The 23909-nt window shown below is 37.5% G+C and overlaps 1 protein-coding gene across 1 annotated transcript in view; it reads right to left on the bottom strand.

Moving 5' to 3' along the window:
- The window catches only part of MSH3 (mutS homolog 3), a 109004-nt gene that overhangs the window by 50320 nt on the left and 34775 nt on the right, over positions 1-23909 (bottom strand). The window contains exons 9-13 of the mRNA XM_072359233.1: positions 23145-23257; positions 21784-21898; positions 12874-12958; positions 12184-12293; positions 1318-1450 (exon numbers count right to left, since the gene is read on the bottom strand). Coding sequence (XP_072215334.1) covers positions 1318-1450; positions 12184-12293; positions 12874-12958; positions 21784-21898; positions 23145-23257 — 556 coding nt within the window. The remainder of the gene's footprint in view (positions 1-1317; positions 1451-12183; positions 12294-12873; positions 12959-21783; positions 21899-23144; positions 23258-23909) is intronic.

Genomic DNA, 23909 nt, shown 5'->3' with positions numbered 1-23909 from the left:
GTGGATAACAAACATGGTAAGCTAATTCATCAAAGGCAATTTGCATGCTTGGAGCAAGAAAACTCATTCCTCTCACCCCATTTACTTTTCCTGAGGGTTTTACTGGAGCCTTCCCCCACTAATGCAACTTCTTTCCAACATCTGATTCACAAAACACCCTACCAGTCTTGATGATAAAACAGATTACATCACCTCATTCCTAAAATAACATGAAAATCCATGACCTCTGAATTGTTCCACCTAAAATGCCAATTTTAAAGCTGAAAGAGTCTACAACAGGAAAGAACAGCCCCTGAACAAACAGATACAGACTAACACACACATAGACAAAAAGAAGAAAAAGATGGGAGTATTGCCAGAATACAGATGCATTCCTACAAGTCTTGTCATTTATCATTGAACCTGAAATGAGATAAACCATTAAAAGTGAATACTTTTTAAAGTACCTTTGAATCATGTAGATACTGTACATTTTAGAGGATGAAGTTGGTGCACACTCCTTCTTATACTTTATGATGGCAGACCTCTGCCATCCATTCATTGAAATATGAAAGTGTCTCCGTGTGGCTAACACTCTAACATCTTAAAGCCTTAAAAAGAACTTGAGTTTCAAATTTTCAGAGAGATGAAGTCTTTGTGCTGTACCATCCAAAGAAATTACAACTTTGCTCTCCATCTACCCACCTATTCTTTTATCTAAAACAAGCTGTCAAAACCTCTAAATAGAACAGTGAAATAAAAGAACATGAAGTACTGCATAGGTGCTATTAGTGCATTAATCTGCTTCAGCTAGGAATTGCCAGCATCTCATTACAAGTAATTCTTATTAAAATGTGCAAGTGAGATCCAAATCAGAGAATTTATAAACAAATTAACATTAATCTTAACACAGCTAACTACAGCCAAATGGTTTCACAAGCAGGTGTGATTTTAGATAAGTATGCAGAATGCAATGCATTGTTTTAAAGGGAAATAACCGACGGCATGAGGACCTACTGCATCCTCTCATCACACTGAATACAGTGACTAACACAGGAACACCTTCAATGTTTTTCCTGTTAGCATTAGCAATACACTGCATTTGTACTCTAATTTTACTAAAACATTTCTTCTTCAAACAACAGATCACTGATAACTTGCAAGATAACATAAGTGTCTACCATAAGGCAAAATACTTTTTTTTATAAACTTGTATCCCTTTATTATGTCAGCTTTGTTCTTGCTAGTAAGAAAATATTTTTAAACACACTATGAAAAATACACTGAGACAGAAACACAGCATTAGAAAATAATAAATTAGGATAACCATGGATATACCTTTTTGTGAAAAACACTGCAAAGTCCTCTCTCTAAATCTGGCAGCTTACAAAGAAGATTCTGAATCTGGCCAAACACGCTGGATTCTGACAGGAGAATTTCAGACACAGCATCAAGCCGGGCATTTATTTCACTGTAAGAGATTAATCACAAGCTTGATTAATAAAACTCTATGAAGGAAAGGTATATAGCTAGTCAATTTTTTCCCATGTTTCCCACCCCTTTTTTCTTTTTTAACATTTTGAGTATGGGCACACTCTCATGAAATAAGTAGAATTTATAAATGTGTAAAATTTTAAGCTTTCATTCAAGACGAAAAGACCCTGGACATGTTAGCCCACTCTATGCTCAAAACAGCTCTGTATATACTGTGCCACTGTCTACATACTTGTTTAATGATATGTAAAATGAGCAACACGCAGTCTTAAATACTCTACTTTAAATTTACAGGCAAGTACCAGTCTGGGAGCTGGGGGAGGGAAGGAGGAATTTCTTTTTAGCTGCATCTCAGATACTTTATTGCAACACAGGATAAATATTTATTACCACTTTACCTCTCTACTTTTTACACTGAGCAGTGACTGATAATCAGAACCCCATTAGGATTTTGTCTTGTTCAAAAATTGTAATATGCACTTCCATATTCCAGAACGGAAGACAAACAATCATAGACTCATAGAATCACAGAATGGCTTGGGTTGGATGGGATCTTAAGGCCCACCCAGCTCCAACCTTCTGCTGTGGGCAGGTTCCCACTCACCAGACCAGGCTGTCCAGGGCCCCATCCAAGCTGGCCTTGTGCCTCCAGGGATGGGGTTTCCACAGCTTCAGTAAACATTTTCTTTTTTTGAACAAACAACTATACAGCTTTTTGAACCTTTCTCACAAAGATATAAACTCCTTTCTTTTGTTTTTGTGCAACCCAAATTAACCCAACACTTTTTCTACAAAATACTGAGATCAGAGGTACATGAGTGAGTTCAAAACATGCAGAGTCTTTGGGAACTTATGAACAAGAACAAAGGAAATCTTGCCAAAGCAAGAGGTAGTTATCTTGCTCTAGACAGCTGCAAATCCCATATGTCAAGGGATTTTCATGTTCAGACTTTATCTCCGTGGCAATTGTGCACACAACAGAACAAAGTTAACTAAGTGAAAGCTGTGATAAAATTTGCTGAAATTTCATGACAAAAACACATTTCTTCTAGATCAGATCTTTTCCCAAAGTCCCTCACCAGTGTGCCTGCAGGCACACCATCCAGGAATTAACAAGCTGGAAGGTAGGCAGATGGAAAAGTTACAACAAATAACTCTAAACCTGAAGCATGATATTCCAGGAAACTTGAAAAATCTCTGAGACAAGTCAGTGTTTATTTATTTATTTATTTATTTTAAAAGCGTGCATTTTCATCTAACTCGACTTTATCCAGCATTCTCCTCCTGAGAAAAGAGAGTCCATAAATCACTGCATTTACCATGCTGCTTCTGCTGTGTGTGACCATCCATCCTGGTAGGCTTGGGAGAAAGCTCTTATTTGATGCTGTCACTTAGTGAACTAGCCAAGCGCGTACAAGCAAATGCAGCCCAGCCCGTGCCTCTTCTCAGAGACAGTGAGATGCTCAGAAGTCAGTCAGCAGAGGAAAACAAACAGTAAGCACATAATCCAAATTTAGGAATCAGAGAGACTGCCTGTCTTGCCTGCAGTGCCCAGTGTCCATGGCTTTTACACCAGAACTGCCACATCACTCAGCACTGTAGCTGCTAACAAAAACTACCCATGAGAAATGCAACAAAATCGGGCAGCTCCACAGATTGCAGACATTACAACAGACTAGCAGCCACAGGCCTGTGGCCCCAAAGGCAGTTAAACCTAAGAAGCCTTGAAATTTTATTACACCACATGTGAAAGGGGAGAACATCATGACTATATGTGCAGTCAAGATGGACCTAAGTCTAACAGCACTTAAGTGCTGGATTTTTCAGTGACATTCTGCTGTATCCTAGAACAGTAAAGCCATTCTCTCATCCATCACAAATAGCACGCACCGGTTCCCAGCGTGGCCTGGCTGTACAATGCCAAGATTTGTGATGCCTCACCTACTGCTGTCTGTGTGGATTCAGAGAATGCATAGGTCTTGTTTCACAGCCACTGCAGGGATCAGGGATGGACTCCTCCACCTTGGCCATAGAACAGCATGGAAATGAGCTGCATTGCCTCCGAACTGGATGGTCTACTCTCAGATCACACCACAGGCCCTAAAATCTATCTCAGCCCTGACAGACTGTTTTTCTCCCAGCCCAAAGCAGAGACATCAGACTTCATAGGCTCCACTATGCATGCTGTGAGAATGCCATCTTCTTCCTGACCCTGTCCCACTCCTCTGGAAACATCACTTATCACATAGCTAAACACTTCTGCTGTTGCTCTGGGCAGCCAAGCAGCCTTTAGACAGCAGGAGCAGAAAGCAGCTACCAACAGCACAACTGCTTGAAGGTACAGCAGCTGCTTTCGGCATACAACACACCTGAATTTTAAATTTTATCTCTAAGAGCCACAGCCACATACCTTATGGCAACCAGCATGGTACCAGCAGGATTACATAACTAAACAATCAACGAGCAAGCTGTTGGCTGTCACACGGTGTATTTGAGACAGCAGATATAAGTTTTGTGCCTCAGTCAGCGAGGCTCTCTGAATGACAGCTGGATAATGGAAAGGAAATTGGGATGTGTTAATGTCGGTGACAAAGTAATAATGCACTCTGTCTGTGTGGAACTTTGAAGCTAGCTTAAAGTTATGTTGAAACTTTGAAAGGTCAGTATCATCAGCCATGATTAAATTTTCACAGAGTTATTAAAGCTTGCTGTACTCGAGACCTTGGAATGCTCTTCAGCGTGAGGGTGAACTAGGCTGCTAAATTACAAACACATGCATCTTAAGAAAGAAAATCATCTGTATTTTTATTATAAAAAGCCCATGCAAGCAGCACGCATATTCCAGAACACTGCCACTAAATTCAAACAGCGTGATTGTATCTATTTGGCCCTCTGAAAACATACAACAATATGTAAAGTAGATGTAGATATTCAAAAAACTCCTCCCTTCAAAGCTTAATCCGCGCTTTAATCATCCTCACATATGGCTATGGTACTGTAGCTCCAGCAATCTAAAACTAAGCACCAGTACAGTTTTCTGCCTTAATCCTACAAATCAGAAGGGGTCAGGAGAATGGCATCCAGTATCAGATGACCCACTTTTTCCACCTGAAAACAAACCATACTGGGATTCCTGTTTTGAAAGCCAGAAGGACTGAGAAGAGTTATGTAAAGCTGCATATATATGGGGAAGGAAGAACAGGAAAGAACAATGACAAAAACAGCCAGATGGTGAATTTCAAAGAATGCTTTTAAACTTTTAAAATATTTTTACTTACACTAGTAAACATTTTGCGGAGATGAATATATTATGCTGATCAGTCATTAAACTACCTGAAAAGAAATTTATTCTGCAATGCACAATTATTCAGTGCACAGTTTGGGGTTTCTAATCTGTGTATGGTTTCGAAAGAAAAAATCTGCCTGGAGAAAATCTGAATCTAACATTTATATACAAAGAAACTCAGCAACTGATGCTAAGAAACTGCCTCACATTTTATATATTGGCTACTATTCCATTCTCTATTTAGGTCCACTATTAGCATATTCTTCCCCATCTGTATAAATCATGTCAAAAATCTGAAATCTATCCAGTTTTCCAAGCAGTCATCTGAAAAATAACGCAACAGAAGTCAGCTGACTCAAAGCAAAACTCTCACTTCTGCCATACTCTCCATCTAAGAATAGCATCGTGTTGTGGTTTGAAACTAAGACACATCATTAATACTAAAATCACTTCGCAATGTATTTAAATATTTTTCATTCCAGTATTTTAGAAGAATTACTTGAAATTAAAGTCATATGGATACTGTCCTCTTTTATTCTGCTCCTAAATATGCAAATACAAAAGAAAATTTGCAAATAGGAAAATATTTGAATCCTGCACTAAAAATTATTTTGCCATAACAGAATGCTGCAGACACAAATGCAGTGCGCTGAATTAGTGCCTCAACATCTTATCAGTCCAAATCAGCAATTCTAACAGACCTAAAAGATGTTTAGGTATCTTTCCTACAATGAAGTAAACCCAGTATTTTTAGATGTGATACTTACTCATTACCTTTAAAGCATACTGAAACTAATTATGCAACCACTACATAAGAACCCAACTTACGGTCCATACGACCCAACCTCAGTTGTAAAAAGTTTTATATTTATACAAGGCAAAGAATTACAAATAAGAATCTATTATATTCTTCTTAATGTACAGTAAATGCAGAAAATGTGGGTTCATAGGTAGCTCAAGTTCTATATTTTCATTGAAAATATAGAACTGAAATTACTTTTACTAAATTTGTTTGATGACCACAACAATATGTGAAATATAGTGAACATTACAAAAATATAATAAATGATGTTCAACATCAAAAGCTGCTTTCCATGAGCTGTGTCTAGGTCAATGTGTAGCAGCCTCCTCCTAATTACTTTGAACAAAGAACATGTATTACCTAAACATTAGGAAACTGCAAGAGGCACATGAATATCTCTTGTGCCTGTGAAAGTCCCTGCACTGCACATCACCAGGAGCATGCCCTGGGGAGGTAGCATTTCCCAGCTGCCCAGGTCTATGCTCCACATCTCTGACACCAGCTACTTTCAGTCACACGACAACATGAAGGCTGCACAGACTTCTGTTGCTTTATATTCTGTCACACAGTCTGATTCTCGATCATCCTACAGAGCACTGTTTGCAATTGAACACAGCAGATGAGTTCACAGCTTTCAAAAACTGCTAAATAGCACACAGCGTTTTCTGCTTTAAACCACTTTCTCTTCTCACAACAAGCAACTACAGGTATCAGAACACAAAGCCACGGCAGAATTACCACTAGGAAATCGGTATACTACATGAGCCTTTAGAACAGTCTGTGTGACTTTGTACTTCTGTGGTTCTCTTTTGAATCTGAGTGACTTCATGGGCTAAATCTTGAACTGTTCAACTGCTATGACCACTGTAATTTATGCATTATCACCAATTAAAGAGTAAAAAAAACAAGTATAAAAATGATGGCCACAATGAAATTCACATGAAAACTAAAAAAATTAGCATCCTTCCAGATCTGTTCACATGGTTTTCCATATGCAGGAGAAACAGAATCATTTACTGTAAAACTCACAATGTCTCCTTCCCCTGCACAGAGGTCCAGCATTCCCCTAAATAAACATGCAGCCATGAGCAGACAATATTCCTGAATGGACCTTAAGTACTTAACAGCAATACACAAATACCATAAACTTTGTTTTCACATCTGTTAAAAGAATGTAAAAAAAAATAGAAATATGCAAATAGCAATCAAACACTTTTGTTTATGGTCACACACAGTATATTACAGCTATTTGTGAGAAAAAAAGGGAATGATTTGCTACTTCAGCTTACATGAATGCATGCCTGATTACTACATTTATAAAGAGTAAGAGACAACACTCAGTGGTACCAAAACACAGCAAGCAAAAATGAATGAATACATGTCATGATGCTGCAATCTTTTCCTTTACTATATCAATTTTGAGATTTCAGGCATATGTTCTAACCTGCATTTGTGCATTTCATATTGGCACAGATGCTATAAAGTGTTTATGCTTAGGAGGAAAATTTAGCCCATGAAATTGTGCTGTAGGAGGGACAGATTTCATATCTCAGTGTCTGCTGAAAAGAAAATTCTTAGCTAGGTCTGGATGCTGATGGTATCAGACAGCAAGCAGACAAACTCTGAATAAGATGAGTTTATTTAAAGACTTTCAGGTAGTTTGCTTTACTATTCAGATGCCTTAGATATGGGAACAAGGTCAAACATAAAAGACTTTCCCTTAGGACTATAAGTTGTGTAGAGGTAAATAAATATAATAGGACTATATGTTCAAATCAAGAGGAATCAGAATGATCTGGTTTTATATTTGGAAAGACATGTCATTGCCAACATCCCTATAAAGGGACTCTCCATAAAAATCATAGAATCATAACGTTGGAAGGGACCTACAAAATCATCTAGTCCAGCCTTCCTCCCATTACTGTTGCTACCACAAGCACTAAACCAGATTTCATAGCTCCTCATCATAGAATCATAGAAAATCATCTCAGTTTTGTTGGACATCTCCTCCAAACAAAAGGCAATGTGCATTAGGAATACTTCCTCATCTCTGGAGGGACGTTAGGAACCATCTTCAGTTCTGAGACTGCTAAAGCTATGGTCATTCTATGCTCTTGCAAGCACGTTATTCAGACTAACAGAAATTATTAGTATTATCTTTTAAGACTTTTTAAAAGCATCATTTCATCCAGAACAGAAAGAAACAGGGCATTACAAAGGCTACTAGGAAAAAAAAAAAAAAAAAAAGGAAAAACTGGAATCTTGTTTGTGAGGGGTAATTATCCAGTTTTGAAAAACAAAGCTTGAAATGTTTTTGGCAGCTGTCTAAATAAATACATTTACCTCCCTTCTTGAGGTTTAAGCATCAGCTTTAACTAGGAAAAGATCAAATGAGTATAAATCAATTACATACATAGTTGAGATAGACAACATACACCAAACTAAAGGACATTAAAGTGCTTTAATCATTTTTGGCTAATAATGTGTCCTGGAGACAGGCACATGAAACTGATGGAACACACTGTTAGGTTGGTGTGTATATGCAGGGCTAAAATATGTGCTCACCATAGACACTTTAAGATTTGTTGGTATCCCTGGCAGCATGCAGAAAGAGGCCTCATTGCCACCCACCTGATGTCAACAATAACTTTTAATTCCTTAATTTCGTGCTTCTGCGCTTGCATTCATGACCTGGAAGAATCAGGAGTGATGCCTCTGTCCCCAGCCTTTCTCCACAGAGTGCAGGGTGAGCATGGACGCATGGACATGGAAGACTGCTGTAGAGGCTTTCTCTTTATTGCTCTGTTTTCCCTAGTACACTTAGCATATTCTGTAGCATGCAGTATGCACCAGAAGCAACACATATCTCCAAAACATGCATGTGAATTTGTGTGCATAGACAAGCATTTGTTTCCTCTTATTTCTGCTCAGGCTGACACAGACAAGATCTACTGACACCAGAGCATGATGCATGCCTTGTGTGCTTCCATTTGCATTACTTCTGAACTGTGTATGCTTAAGGAGCTCTGTTGTCTGTAACCACATCCCTAACCTTGTTAAGCTAACTTCTGCTCTTCACACGTAACACAGCAAAATGCTACGATGCACAACAGAATATTAAAGAAGCTCACCATGGATCACTCAGTCTGCCCAAGCTACTTTATACCATAAACACCTTCAAAATAAAATAGATACTGTCCCAATAAGAGCCAGAGTATTGTGTAATCTAATGTGTCACACACACAACATTTTATCACTTCAAGTTACCTCCCCACCATGTAAGCTTTTCAAATTTCGCAATATACGCTTTTCTAACTCATAAACTAAGCAGTTTTGCAACAAAGGGATACGTGAACATTTTCCAGGTTATCTTTCGCTCAGTTGGCAAAGTACCTAACTTACCCCTGGATACAGCACTAGAAATGCAACTTCATAATATCCACCCACTTGAATTCAAGATATTCTATCTCTCCAGAAATAGACCAGGAAAAAAAACTCTTATGCAATGTATTATGTTCTATACATACAGGCTACAGAATTCTCTACATACACATCCCCCTACAATGGCTATAAACTGTTCTATATGATATATAGAAGGAAACAGCACGTTTTTCAGTCAAAAATGTTCCAACTAACTCAAGTGTTCTCTTTTCACTTCCCTCACAGAAGTTAGTTGAAAAAGACGCTTGATGAAACTTCGAAGGCAACGCAGAAAAGCCAAGATAATATTTCTTTAATTTGCACAAACACAACTTGTACAATAAAACAGCGACTTTCCCCAATTCCTCCTAAAAAACAAAATAACAGCCTTCAGTGACTGATACATTCTCACCATTGTCAGATTAGTACAACCAGGCAAGTGAGGACCTTACGCCTTGTTTAGTTGTGTCTGTTTTGTTTTCCCAAATTGCACATGTCTAATGGTTAAAACCTTTTCTTGGTATTCTCTCAATATATAACACTACTGATGATCTAGTGGTTGCCTTCCAGACTGCCCAAGTAATCTGTCCATACACATTCTACTTTTATTAAACTTGACATAGTGTTTCTCCGGTGGAAAGTTATCCACCATCCCAAGTGGTTTTCAACTTTAAGGCATGAAGCGGTAATTGCACTCTCTCCCTTTCTGATACGCCAGGGGAAATGCTCCTACCCACTGACTGGAAAGGCTGCAGTACAAAAATCTCACTTCCACTGAAAATGTCACCCCATGAGGCACAGGTGAATTAGAATTACAGAGTGTTCTTTAAGTGCATTTGTGTTCATTACTGGAAACAACACTACCAGATGTCTGATGCACTGCTATGCTACTGGATGTACGATGCACTGCTATGCATGTCAAATTACAAGTACTAGTCAATATGTAAACAATATGGCTTTTTTCACTTCAAACAAAGACTATTGCTATCTCTAGCCATAGAAATTGCTGACTGTGCTAAGTAAAAAAGACTTAAAAAGGAGAAGTCTTAGCTCTGTAGGAGTAATAAAGAGCAGAGAAGAAAGAAAAAATAAAAACTGCTAACTTCTACTATTGGTTGTGCACCTACAGAAAGGAGAATACAAATTAAAATTTACTGGTTAAAAAAGAAACCCTGAAGTCCCCTATCATGAATTTATTTTTTTATCCTTGTGGCCAGACAAATGTGCCTGCTCCACTGTTGAAGACTTTCACCTGTGGCACCACATGCAATCATCCGGGAGCAAAGTGGTTAGAGCCATTCCTTTACAGGTTCTTAACCTCACGGCTGTCCCTGCATGATCCCTGAGCCTGTGCTCTGGCTCCCTCCACTGACAACTTCACAAACAATTCCCAAAAGGCCGTAGGGGGCCTATGGGGCTGCAAAAGATTTAAAGTAATTTATTTCAATTTATATCTGTAAAGTGGCCCAGAAATTCTATCCATGTGCTTTTAAGGTGAACATCAGGCAGACAATTAACTTCCCTGAAGTAGAATTTAGGGAAGATAAAGCCATTTTTAAGTGAATAAATTCTATACATGCTATTATCAGAAGAAGAAGAAAAAAAAAAATAGACATAATGAAATAAGTATATTAAATTCTTGCAAAAAATTTGCATGTCATACTGCCCAACCAGTATGGCATCTACGGAGGAAACAGGTCTATGAGACTTCACATCAGCAAAGAAGGTGAGGGAAAGACAGCTACGTGCTTTTTTTTCTTTTTCTTTTTTTTTTTTAACACTGTTGAGAAAAGGTTCTTACAAAAAGGCTAGGAAGAAAATTTAGCAGCCATATTTCAGAAGCATATAATGATTTATTGTATCAAAAATTGGTTAAAAAAAAAAAAAAAAAAAAGCTTCCATAAATACGTGTATTAACTATTAATAGCAGCATGATGCTAAAACACTGGTATACTTGTTCATTTAGATCCGGCTTATTTCTGATATTAGCAAATCAAAAACAGAAGTAAAACAGTGGGAAGAGTCATTTTAGTTAGGGTCTAGGAACATCTCTCTTATGCAGAAAGCCTGGAGAAGAGAAGACCAAGAGAGGATCTTATCAATGTTTATAAATGTCTGATGGCCAGGAGTTGGGGGAGATGGGGGCCAGGACTTTTGATGGTGCCCTGTAACTAGACAAAAGGCAATGAACACAATCTAGAATGAAGGAAGTTCCATTTGAACGTGAGAAAAAAGTTCCTTTACTTTGAGGATGACAGAGCACTGGAACAAGCTGCCCAGAGAAGCTGTAGAGTCCATGGAAGTATTTAGAACCCACCTGAATGCTTTCCTATGTAACCTACTGTATGGAACCTGCTTTAGCACAGGGTTGGACTAGATGATCTCCAGAGGTCCCTTCCAACTCCTAAAATTCTGCAAACTATTTTCTGTACAGCATATTTGAAGAGAGTGACACACTAACTGAGTAAATTTCATACTGATAACTTTCAAGGAATTCACATTCAAAGGGAGAAATCCAGAAACTCAAATTGTAGGCAACAAATATCACATGGAAAGACTCGATACTATTACAGGTTAAGTTGTACAGTCCAATAAAGCCCCCAAGGGGAAATTACAAGATGGAGAGTACATTTCAAGATAAAATAAGGATAAACATGATACATAATACAAAATAAAGCATTTCTAATCATTACAAAATAAACCATGGTTTAAAATACATGAGTGAGCGAACAGTCATCACATTTCCAAACAAACTTAATATGTAACACATCATTAACAGGAGTAATGGTAAAAATAACTAGTAAAACGCAGTAAGGATGTAGTTATTTGTGAAGTAAGAAGTAGCTGAAACACTCATTGGCAAGTTTAGAATAAAACATTAGTAGTATGTAATTCCTCATTCACAGTCTGATAGAGGGTTTTAATTATAACTGATTTAAAATGGTATGAAATCTGATTTCTGCAGAGCAATCTCTAATTTGCTCCAAACCAACCATATCAAACTACTTAGACGTTCTGTGCCCAGAAGTTAAGCCAGAGTGGATTAACTGTCTCAAACCTTTACATACAGCATCTGTATCTAACACATTTGGCATGTAAACTCTACTATGACTCTCAGATCTTAGAGAAAAATGAGCATTGGGAATACTCAGTGTCATAATTTTAAAATATAGATTTAGCCTGAGAAAAAGAGATATCTAACCTGGATTTCATGAGTGGCTGAATTACCCATTTCTTCAGTCTCCGACGACCAAAGGAAGTTTTAGTATGGTCCAAGACCCACAACAGGCTTCCTTTTGTTTTCAAATCAGTCTAAAATGATAAAAAATAAGCATCATTATTTTAAACAATTACATAACTAAAGGATTTTCACTACACTACGTAAACTATTTAGACTATAAGATTGTGCAACTAAAACATGTCTATTTATTTTTCTAATGAGTAACACCTTGCACAAAACTTCTCCAGCAGTCACGAGTTACTTGAATATGTGTATTCTTCAGCCAGAAAATGTTTGTAGAAAATAAATACAATACTTTCAACCAGTGAAATTATGTCTGTACATAAACCAGCAGCACAGATGAAAAACAAATGCTATTGCATATGTATCACCTGACTGCTCTTGTTAAAGAAGACTAAAACTTTAGGAAAACTCTTTGCTATTCAAAATACAATAAAGTTCCTAATTTGTACTAAAACCTGTTAGAGGTTATCTTTCATTTATACCTCTTAAAATATAATCCTCCTCCAGTCTGATCCCATTCAAAATAATTTGAACAAACAAATAGGTGAAATTTTCAAACCAATTTAACCATTCATTAGGAATAGTATATCAAACAGCTCTGAAAATCTCAGCAATTAAAAACAAGAAAAACACTATATTTTTTCTTACCTGATTCTGTAAAATTTCAAGATTTTTCATTGTTGTCCCATTAATTGTCATGTATTCAGTTTCACTTGACAACTGTTTGAAATTGCTAAGGAGAGAAAATTCAGATGCTATATTTGAAATACTGGCACATACATAATGGCTAAAAACTGTCAGGTTTCTCAGAGAATTCATCAGTCATATGAAATAACAACAAAAAAAATTATGTAAGAAATCAGAATCTATTCAAATAAATATAGGATGAACACCAATAACATATCTTATTTTACTGCTTGGGAAAACAAAATTAGAAGATTCATTTGCCCTGTTTCTTATAATGATTCCAACAAAGCTCAGAATACATTTCAGCTTTCCTGTTACTTAATCCTGCTGCACTCAGTTGTAAAAGAAGTGCGCTTTCTTCAGTCTGTGATGCAACTGAGGAGGTAAACACTAGCTAGTGTTCTGATCACTACAGGACTAGGGACAGGGGTAATATTAAGAATTAATACTTTGAGAGCTGAACAAACTTGATCATTCATCGTCAAAACAACATATACCAAAACACACATTATTATTATTTTTTTTAATATAGTGACTAGTACTAATTTGAACTGCCTGTTAGCACCATTATTTAAGAAAAGGAAAATAGTGTATATTTAAACTGTTTCATTTTGTTTTTAATACAACGTGACCAAAACAACAGAACTTTCTGATGCCCCCTAACAAAACAGGAATAGACCAACCCAAATGTGATGTTTATGCACAGCTAGAGCAAAATACTTAACAGAGCCAACAGTAATAAATGTATTGGGTATGTGATCATACAAGGAACAAAAACTTCTCTGCCTCAGATATACAAATGTGGTAGTCAGGACAGTGAAGTGAAGCGCAAGATCCTCACTAAATGCTTCTGACAAATCAAGTCATGATTGTCTAGGTTAATCACACCACTGACTGCTTTTTGCACAAAATCTAGGACGCTCTTTATTGTCTTAGCCTAAAAGGAATGACTTGCTGGGTACAATTTAAAACTGCTTTCCTGGATTATCGTAGATTTTCTTTAGTGAATGCTATTTTAGCTCTGTGGGGGAGCGCTCATACTCCAACTGTTCATTTAGGCATACACAGCTGCATTATTGCTATATATTTTTTAAAAAGGGGGAAAAAAAAAAAAAACACTAAAAATTTCAGAAGCATGAAATATTCAGAAAACAATGTTGTACATTCAAGTTGCATGCAGGTGTTCAGACCTGCTGTTAAATTTGTTCCTAAATAATGGGTCAAATTAAAAGTATTTTCTGCAGATTTTATTTTATTTTATTTTAAGTTGATTTAACTGAGGGCCCTCAAGAAGTCCAGGGAAAGTTTGAAAACAGTGCTAACTCAGAACTGCGCCCATAACCAGCCTTAGCAAAACAGAGCTTGGAGGCAAAAGAAGAAATGTCCTACAAAATACATAATGTTATAAGCAACAAAACAATACTTTCTTTTATGATATTCAGTCCCAGCTGGTGCTGGCAAAATTAAATAGGAATGATTCTTGCTTGAACCCCAACTTCTGTAATCAATACAAAATCCTAATTACTCTTCCAAAAGCACCTAATCATCTCTTCTACATCTAGAATTTATGTGACCTGGAATTTCCACATTTGCTGCATTTTTATTTGCCACTACTCAAGCCTGTGACCTCTTAAACCCGCTGGATTCAAGGTTCAAGAACTATGCCTTTCTCTTTCCCTAAAAGCACAAAGGATGCCTCTGCTTGTTTCTATCAACTCCACAAGTGGGTTTCAAGACTATACTGGCTGCAGTGTTTCCACACTTCAACTGGATGAAGCCCAGTGCTTCAAAGCACTTAAAACACAGAGCCATGTCCTATCCACTGCAAGTGGTCTATGATGGCATTTGAAAACAGCTAACTGCCCAATGGCAGGTTCAATTTACTAGTCTTTTAGAAGAAGACATGCTGAAGATGTTCTCATGGCATAAGTTATGTATGTTTTATTTTATTCAGCTGTTTGCTTTATCTGAGTTACTCCAACCCTGCTATTAATCCTGGTAATTGAGAGCTTGGAGTATATGAGTAATAGCCAAGATCAACTGCAGAATACGCTGAACCAACAATTCCAGATGTCACATGAAGAATGTGTTTTGCTTCCACCCCCTCATCTTCCTTCAGCTTAGGATCAGAACTTGATAAAAATGTGAACAAAGAGACTTTTTTGTAGGGAATCAAGGGACCAAGTTACATGAGATGGAGCTTGTAAACAAAATATTAAGGCAGTGCTGGTTTTACAGTGAGAGTGTCAGCACTGCCTTTGTGAGAAGTTCTAGTGTGCTATTTGCTATCTTCTGTGCCAGCAGAAATGGCCCTTCAAAATCACTTCAGCTGGAGCGCAACACATTGGTTTCTTCTGTGAGTTATAAAGGAGTGACTTTTCACAAGTGTCAAATACTTAAACTGCACAAAACACTCATGATAGAAATAGCCAGTTATTCTAAGCAGGCAAGGTAGGATCATGCCTGGGAAGAGAGAAATAAGAGGAAACAGAAAGCATGTTTCTACTAGGATTTATGAAACTTTTAAGGAATGCTTACTAGGAAGAGGTTGCTATTCATAAAACAGCACTTCAGAGTAGAATTGCACTTGATGATGACTATTAAAGGGTTAATATGATTATTTTAGGACAGTAAACTATATCCTCAGACTTTTATTCTTGCATATTACCTATGAAACTTGATCGTTTCCATCTTTATACGTTCCAAGAAGCTTATAGGAAAAGTGTGCTTTTAAAGCTCTTCTAATTATTCCTTCTGCAGGAGACATTACATACCATTTCACAGTAAGTAACACAGCCCAAGTGAATGCATGTTATTCAGATCAGCCATTTTCAAATACTTTAATTTTGCAAATTTCTAAAAGCTTCCCAATGAAGCTGCAAGGCACTGCTTTGAAAGTCTACTAAACAGCAGATTTTCTTTGCTCAATTACCTTTTACAGACCTCTCGTCTATACCTTCAAGACTTCTAAATGTGAATGAACCTATGCATTTATGTAAGAGTTGCAGAAATTCCTGTTCAGTTTCAAGGAGTAAAAAGCAATCTCTTCATTTCTCAGAAGCTTTAGGTAAGAAAGAAATTTACCACAGTCTGAGTAGTGAAGGACGTCAAGCCCAGATTACATTCTCTATTTAATTAAACTGAGTTTTAAATTTGTTAGTGAATAATGTCACAGGGCTAGAATGTCTGATACGAATCCCTGATGTGTCAAGTGTCCAGAAATTCCTAACTAAAAACAGTAACAAATTTAAAAGAAAACAAAAAAAAAAAAGCACAAAACCAAAATTGGAAACACAAAACATAGTACATGTATACAAATAAGACAGCATAGGGGGATGACGGGAGAAAAATAACTTCCATCATTTTTATCCTGAACTAGTTTTCTCCCTTTTCTGCACTGAACTCACCACAGGGGTAGGTGTCTGCAGCCTTGCTCTTCCCAAATGACTGCTGCCTCAGAACACTTCACTTGAACACAGCCTCAGCTTACCATAAGTTTAAGACTTCCATATTGGAAGTAGTCCTCTCAGCTAGTCTTCTCCTAAGCTGTCCAGAGATAAGGCACATCCTTTCCTAAGCCCCTCATCTTAGTATCTGAAAACCATACCTTTCCTTTTCCAGTCCTCATGCTTCTGAGCTGATCCTGAAACCTCCCAAAATCACTTCAATACTCTCTTTCTCAAAGTCTCACACACAGCACATAGGAGGAAATAAACCTGTGCAATATTTTGAATACAGTTTTCCAAAACATCAACATACAAAAGATATAGAAGCTATGTACACACAGTGTCCTCGATTTCAATTACATTTCTCCTGAAAATTCAAGGAAGACCACCATTTTATGCTGAGAGAACTAATTTTGACTTCTCTCAGTTTCATCTCACAAACTCCTTCCCATTTCTACTATAAATTCAAATAAATCGCTTATCCTCTTGTTGAAGTCCTCTTCTCTTTCCTTACTTCCCTCATAGCCACTTTAAATGTTCCATCTCCTCTCTTTCACTTCTGCCTTCACTACGGGTAGTTCTCCAAACCCACAGCTACATCTCTACTTCAGAAAGACGGCTGGTTCTTCCTTTCCTGAATTTCTTAAGTTTATCTATCAGTGGTCAAACTGTAAGGACTACAGTCTCTGCTTTTTTCTCAATATGCTGGAAAGCAATATAAAAATACATGGACGCATTTCCCAGCAACTGCTATGCAAACAATGATATTTTCAAACAAAACTGGGTATTCAGCTGTCTTTGAAAATCTCTCCTAGATATGTACAGCTTCATGCCAAAACCAATAAAGGTGTCTCAGTATGTAAAGCATTAGAACACATGACATAAAAGCTTCTCTCATTCATTGCTAAATCTATTTTTACTTGCTGCTGGAGATCCAGAGCAGCCTAGCCATATCCTGGGGTTCTGCTGTGGCAGAAACATTTTTTTCTCTTAATACTTTGCTTTGTTGAGGAACTTAAAACTGTATTTTGCATTTTTATCTGAATACCAAAACAAAATGAATTTCCCATCAGTAATCATTACTTGTTATAAAATTTCAGCTGGAATTCTCTTTAGTTGTGGGAAGGGTGTATTTCAGAAGAAAACACAAAGGTATAAGGAATTTTTTTTTCATTCTTCCTATCAAATAGGTCTTCTTCACCCAGATCTGTGCCACATCAATAAACTGAAAACTGTCTCACAGCTATGAATTCATGCTCACTGACTCATCGGTATATGCTCATTGACCTGGATTCTCCTAGGAATTCTAAGTTGCTTGACAGTACAATGAAAGTATTTCTTTTCTGCGTCCTGCAGAATCACAGAAAATCCTTGAACCTGACATCCTATGCTTAAAGGTTTTCTCTTTCCAGTATTTAAGTAGCATTTCTAAAGAGAAGTATATAAAATTGAGTCTGGCTAAGTATATTCACATTCAATACATGCAAATACATTGTGACATACTGAAAGTGACAATTAGAAGTCAGTATTAGCAAGATAAAGAAGTTAAGAGCTTTAGAAATAAATGCAGTAGAATCCGAGTTCTTGAGCTCAGGAATAATGTTATCCCAAGGAACGTCTTTTATTTCTTCATAGCGTATCACCAAGATAGCAAACAGTTCACTGACTTTCCATTCAGATATTCAAAAGTTCAGATAAAATTTGTCAGAGCAACATGCAGCAGGCAAATGTCAATTGTTAGATTTAGTGTTTTTCCTTCTCAGTCTATAATTATATTTGATTTTGAGGTGAAGCTGGTATCAACAAATATCTGCTGCTAGATAACCCCTCACATGATGACATTCCTCCTTTGCTACTGAGTTCATTTCTATGTGAAATGTGAACTTGCATCCCTCTCCACCAGAAAACATACACTCTGTGATCGAACATTGTGACAAAAGTGATTCAGAAGCATGACCATGGAGAGGCATCGCTTGGGAGTTCACTTTCTAGTTCAGATTTTTCTTGCAAGATTTCTCCAGCTCCTGCCTCACCATCCAAGCACTTTTGCAAACAACCAGCGAAAGGATGGGAACACCACAGCACTAGAATGCCACAGATTAGAGCACTCCTTGGTGGACAAAACAAGAAGTCTTAGAAGATACCACAGGAATCACTTTCTCATTGGACTTTCTCATTGGGCCTACGAGTCCAGCATACTTTGTTAATATTTTAACGGTACATACCAAGCAGAAGGGCAACTTGAGGGATAAAATCTATTCCAAAATCTAGAATACCAAACTACAAATAATTTCCAAATATTTTAGAAGATATGTGAAAAATATTTAAAGAGGACACCAGCAATCATTTTCTGAAAGCAACTGATTTATTTAATACATATATAATGTAGGGATCCCTTCAAAATGGAGCTTGAAATTCTTTGAACATTGTGCAATATGTGAATGATCTATAACTGACATGAAATATTTTAGAGTTTCTAACTTGCATACAGGTTTTCTTTGTTGACTACTGCCTGTTTGCAGGACAGAGGAACACACAGATGACCAGGACAGTATTTCGCACAGTATGCATAATAGAAAAAGCTGTTTCATAAAACATTTAATAAACCTTAATGATATTTTCAAACATAAATGAGGATGTAGCCTTTTATACTTGCGCAGAAAGGGAGAAAAAGATGATTGAATGGCAATATTTATTTTCTTTTTATTCCAGCTGCATAATACTGTTTAAACTTCTGAGTGTTCACTTGAGAATACCTAATAAACATATGAGCTGTGACTTCCCAGGGGAAGAAGAGTTTATTTTTATGGCTGTGTTATCTTTTCAGTAACCTTGCACTGGAAGGTCTGACAAGTTTTTTGCAAGTTTGGTTCCCTGTTCCTAGGTACCACTGAGCCAACTCAAGGGCTAGTCAATGATGCAATGGTTGGGGGAATTTTGGGATGCAACAATCACTTAATGGTGGAGTTGCAGGAATGCAACAAGAAAGGCTAAGGCCCTCTTGGAATTAAACCTTGCAAAGGAGGTAAAGGATAGCAAGGAAGGCTTTTTTCAGAATGTCAACAGTAAAAGAAAGACTTGGAAAAACATGCATGGGTCCCTTACTAAATGAGGTGGCTGCCTTGGAGACCGAGAAGGCAGAGATCCTGAATGCCTTCTTTGCTTCAGACTTTAATGATAAGACTAGCCCTCAGGAAGTAAGAGAGGCTGAGTAAAGGGAGACTTTCTGTTCATCAAAGACAATCTGGTCAGAGAGCATCTAGCCAAAGTCAACGCATACAGATCCATGGGGGCACAGTGGGATGCACCTACATGTGCTGAGAGAACTGCTAGAGATGACTGCAGAAACATTCTCTATCATATTTGAAAGGTCTTGGCAAATGAGAGGGGTATCTGAAGACCGGAGGATTGCCAGTGTCACTCCAGTCTTCATAAAAGGCAAAATGGAGAATCTGACAAACAACAAACCAGTCAGCCTCACCTCCATCCCTGAAAAGCTGATGGAACAACTTGTTCTGGATGTCACCTCCAAGCAAGTGAAAGGTAATCAGGAGTAGTTGGCATAGATTCAGGAAGGGGAAACCATGCTTGACCAACCTAATAGCCTGCTATGTCATCACTGGCTGGGCAGATAGGGGCAGAGAAGTGGGTGTTGTGTACCTTGTCTTCAGCAAGTTGTCTGACACTATCTCCCACAGAATCCTTGTTATGAAACTTAGAAAATGTGGAATAGGTGAGTGGACAGTGAGGTGCATAGAGAACTGGCTAACTGGCAGAGCTCAGAGGGTTGTTATCAGTGGCACAGTCTGGTTGGAGACCTGTAACTAGTAGTGTTCCCTAGGGGTCCAGTCTTGTTCAACATTTTCATCAATGGAAAGGATGAAGGGACAGAGTCCACCCTCAGCAAGTTTGCTGATGATACAAAGCTGGGAGGATTGGCAGACATACCTAAAGGCTGTGTTGCCATTCAGTGAGACCTGGACAGACTGAAGGGCAGGGCAGGGAAGAATCTGTTGAGATTTAACAAGACCAAGTGTAGAGTCTTGCACCTGGGGAGGAATAACCACATGCATCAGTACATATTAGAGCATGACCTGCTGGAGAGAAGCTCTTCTGAGAAGAAACTGGGTGTCTTGGTGAACAGCAGGTTGGCCATGAGCAAACAGTGCACCCTTGTGGCTAGTGGTGTTCTGGAGTGCATTACGGAGTGCATCAAAAAGAGCATGGCCAGCAGGTTGAGGGATGTAGTCCTCCCCACCTCCTCTGCCCTGGCGGGGCCACGTTTAGACTAGTGTGTCCAGTTCTGGGCTCCCAGTTCAAAAAAAGACAGGGATTTCCTATGAGGAATCCAGCAGAGTACCACAGAGATGCTCCAGGCTGTCTTCTGTATGAGGAAAGGCTGAATAACAAAGGTCTGTTCAGCCTGGAGAGGATAAGACTGAAAGGGAGTCTGATAAATGTTTATAAATATCTACAGAGAGACAAATGGATGAGGCCAGGTACCTCTGGGTAATGTGTAGAGATAGGATAACAAGTAATAGCCTAAAACTTGAACATAGGAAGTTTCATGCTAACGTGCAAAAGAATTTCTTTACAGTAAGGATGGCGGAGCACTGGAACAGGTTGCCTAGATAGGTTGTAGAATCTCCTTTTATGGAGATATTCAAGACCTATCTGGATGCCTACCTGTGCCATCTATTGTAGGATACCTGCTTCAGCATCGGGCTTGGACTCAATGATCTCTCTTGGACCCTTCCAACTCCTGCAGTTCTGTGATTTGTCACAGAGTTCGGATGTGCTGGATGTCTGTTTTCTTTTTAACTGTTAACTAGATTCAGTAACTTAAACAGATCTGCTGAGGGCTGTCTAAACATTGCAACATGTCAGCATTTATATCTGCTTCCAAAGCTACAAAAAGAGAGTATGATTTACACACCTCTATGGAAAAATAAAGCAACATCTTGCAAAGCTAAATTACAGCATATAAAGAGGCTTTAAAAACCTGCCAAAAAAACACGATACTTGTTCATCGAGTAAAGCTGAAACTGAGATATGACAGCAAGTATTTACTGACAAAATTTACAATTTCCCTCCTAGTATCTACAAGTTGTTGCTCCTTGTTCATTTTTAATAACACTTGTCTGCAGTACCTATTCATTGACATTACTGACAGTAATGTCTGTAAGAACAAACTTCAAGAATATTTTCACAAAACTCCACTTATGAAAATAGAAAAAAAACCAAAAAACAAAAAACACTTGATTCTTCCAGTTCTGATTAGAAGCTTTTTTTTTTTTTTTTTTTTTTAAATGTTTATTTCAGTCATTCTGGTTGAGCTCATTTAATTTAAGGCAAGTTGTCTGATAAAAGTTACAAGATATCTCTGGTAGAAGTGTTGTTGCTTTGAAGTGGAAATGCAACTTACCTTGGATTGTAAAGCATCTTTTCCAAATTAAATTCTTTGAGGTATGTAATTACTGCTGCCAGAGCACAAATAACAGGCTTATCCAAGCTTAGAATTACAGATAGCTTTTGAGGACCTAAAAAGAAAAGAGTAATTTCCTTTTTAAATCACTGCTTACTGCCTATGCATCTTAGAAAAAGCATAATCAATTTTTCAATTTAAATGGAGTCTTTATTATGCATACAATGTAGTATGATATCTATAAATCAACATAAATAATGATTCCGAAAGAATGTACACCTTGTCAATAACACAAACAAATTATGAAATATTAAACACTGGATTCCACGAGTTTTTCTTCATAAAAACAACAGTTGGTAGAAGATACTTCTAAATATACCAAGTTAGAACTGAATTCTGAAATCTCCATTACTGTGGGTAACATCTTTGCAAATTAAAAAGAAAACAAATACTTGATGATTTACCTGTCTCAGCGAGTCTACAGAATAAGGTTCCACCTTGGTAAAACAGTGGTACATAGTGCTTCTGTATCTAGAGGGTACTCTACTACAATGTATGTTCCAGATGTGACAATAGGAAAATTCACTCCACCGTATCTCATTATGAAAGAGTACTTTTGAAACCTTACATAATAAAGATTTATCAGAGAAATTTTTCCATTCTTAAGAACGTCAACAAATACACTGAAGAACTTGAAGAAACATTTACGATACTGTATAATTTCCATCATTTCCATCAATTAGCTAAATATGTGGAATTTGTACTCATCTAACACATATATTCATGACATTAAAAAAAAGGGTGCTGCATTCATTTCTACATAAGCAGTGTTCATTTTCAAGGATTCTCCAAACTCAAAGGTGGTCTCAGTGTGCAAAAACTGAAGCAAAAGCAGCAGGAGGGAGGCATGCATGGGATAAATAAGATGCTATAAGGAAGGATACAGAGACACCACTCAAGCTTGCCAAGCTTAGTAAAGTCAGAGGACATCTGGAATTGAAACTGACAAAATACATGAAGAGCAACAAAAGCTTCTACACTTACATCAGCAACAGAAATAAAACAAGGGAAAACATGGGCCCAAACAGGCAGTAGATGTGGTGAGAAAGGATATGGAAGAGGCTGAGAAACTCAATGTCTTCTTTACTAGTGAGATTTGCCTTGCAGATTTCTAGGCACCTGAAACCAGTGGCAAAGCCTAGAGCAATCAAGACTTATTCTTAATACATAGGATCAAGTTGGGGAACATTTAAATAGATTGGAAGTAGCCAAATCTATGAGGCTGAGATGCATCCTCATGTGTACTCCTTCTCCATGTACAAGCTAACAGGAATACATGCATCAAAGATATTCTGACATACCTGTAATATCAGGCAACTCTTTTGCATAAAAATCAGTAACCAGTTGGAAAGCATGACTGTATTCGAAATGGTAGTTTTCCATTCTTTCTATCCTAATTCTGTCATCTCGTAACCTGCAAAGAAAAAAATAATTGAATGACTTCCAGTATTCATGCTCCCTTCAAAAAGAAAGCCTTGGTAGGTTACAAAAGGTGTACTTCTTTCCTCTTCCAATTGATAAGAAGAGAACTGGTAAAGAATGGATACCAACTGCACAGCTGGATTGGGAACTTTTAAAGGAGGTTTTAATGTTTTAAGCCTTTCTTTTTTCCACTGTGAAAGATGAAATGTATATAAGAACAAACAAAGTAAAGACAAAAAAAAACAGCAACATAAAACTTGCAAAACAGACTTAAAAGAGTTCATCAAGTCTCCCTGCAAGGCAAATATATTTTCATGTTATAACAACTATTGGCTTTTATTTGTTCTTGAAATCTTATGATGATTGAGAAATTAAGTCACTCACACGTTATATATCACCTCATTTAATTAAGCTTTATTTGTGAAGGCATTCTTCTCTGACATGCAACTTATTGTAACATCAAGATATTGCACCTTTTCTTATATGCAGCAGAAAATGCAATGCTGTAATTTACTTTTTATCTAAAGACTCTTATCTTCTTTGTGCTCAAATTGAAGATTTCATTCCACCTTTTTGCAGAGGTCATACGCTAGGCCTCTCAGCATTCCCACGGCTGCTCTTTTGCTCTTCTGCATTTGATCAGT

Source organism: Excalfactoria chinensis, chromosome Z, assembly GCF_039878825.1.
Source record: "Excalfactoria chinensis isolate bCotChi1 chromosome Z, bCotChi1.hap2, whole genome shotgun sequence".
Taxonomy (NCBI): Eukaryota; Metazoa; Chordata; class Aves; order Galliformes; family Phasianidae; genus Excalfactoria; species Excalfactoria chinensis.
This window is presented reverse-complemented; position numbering and strand designations above follow the sequence as displayed.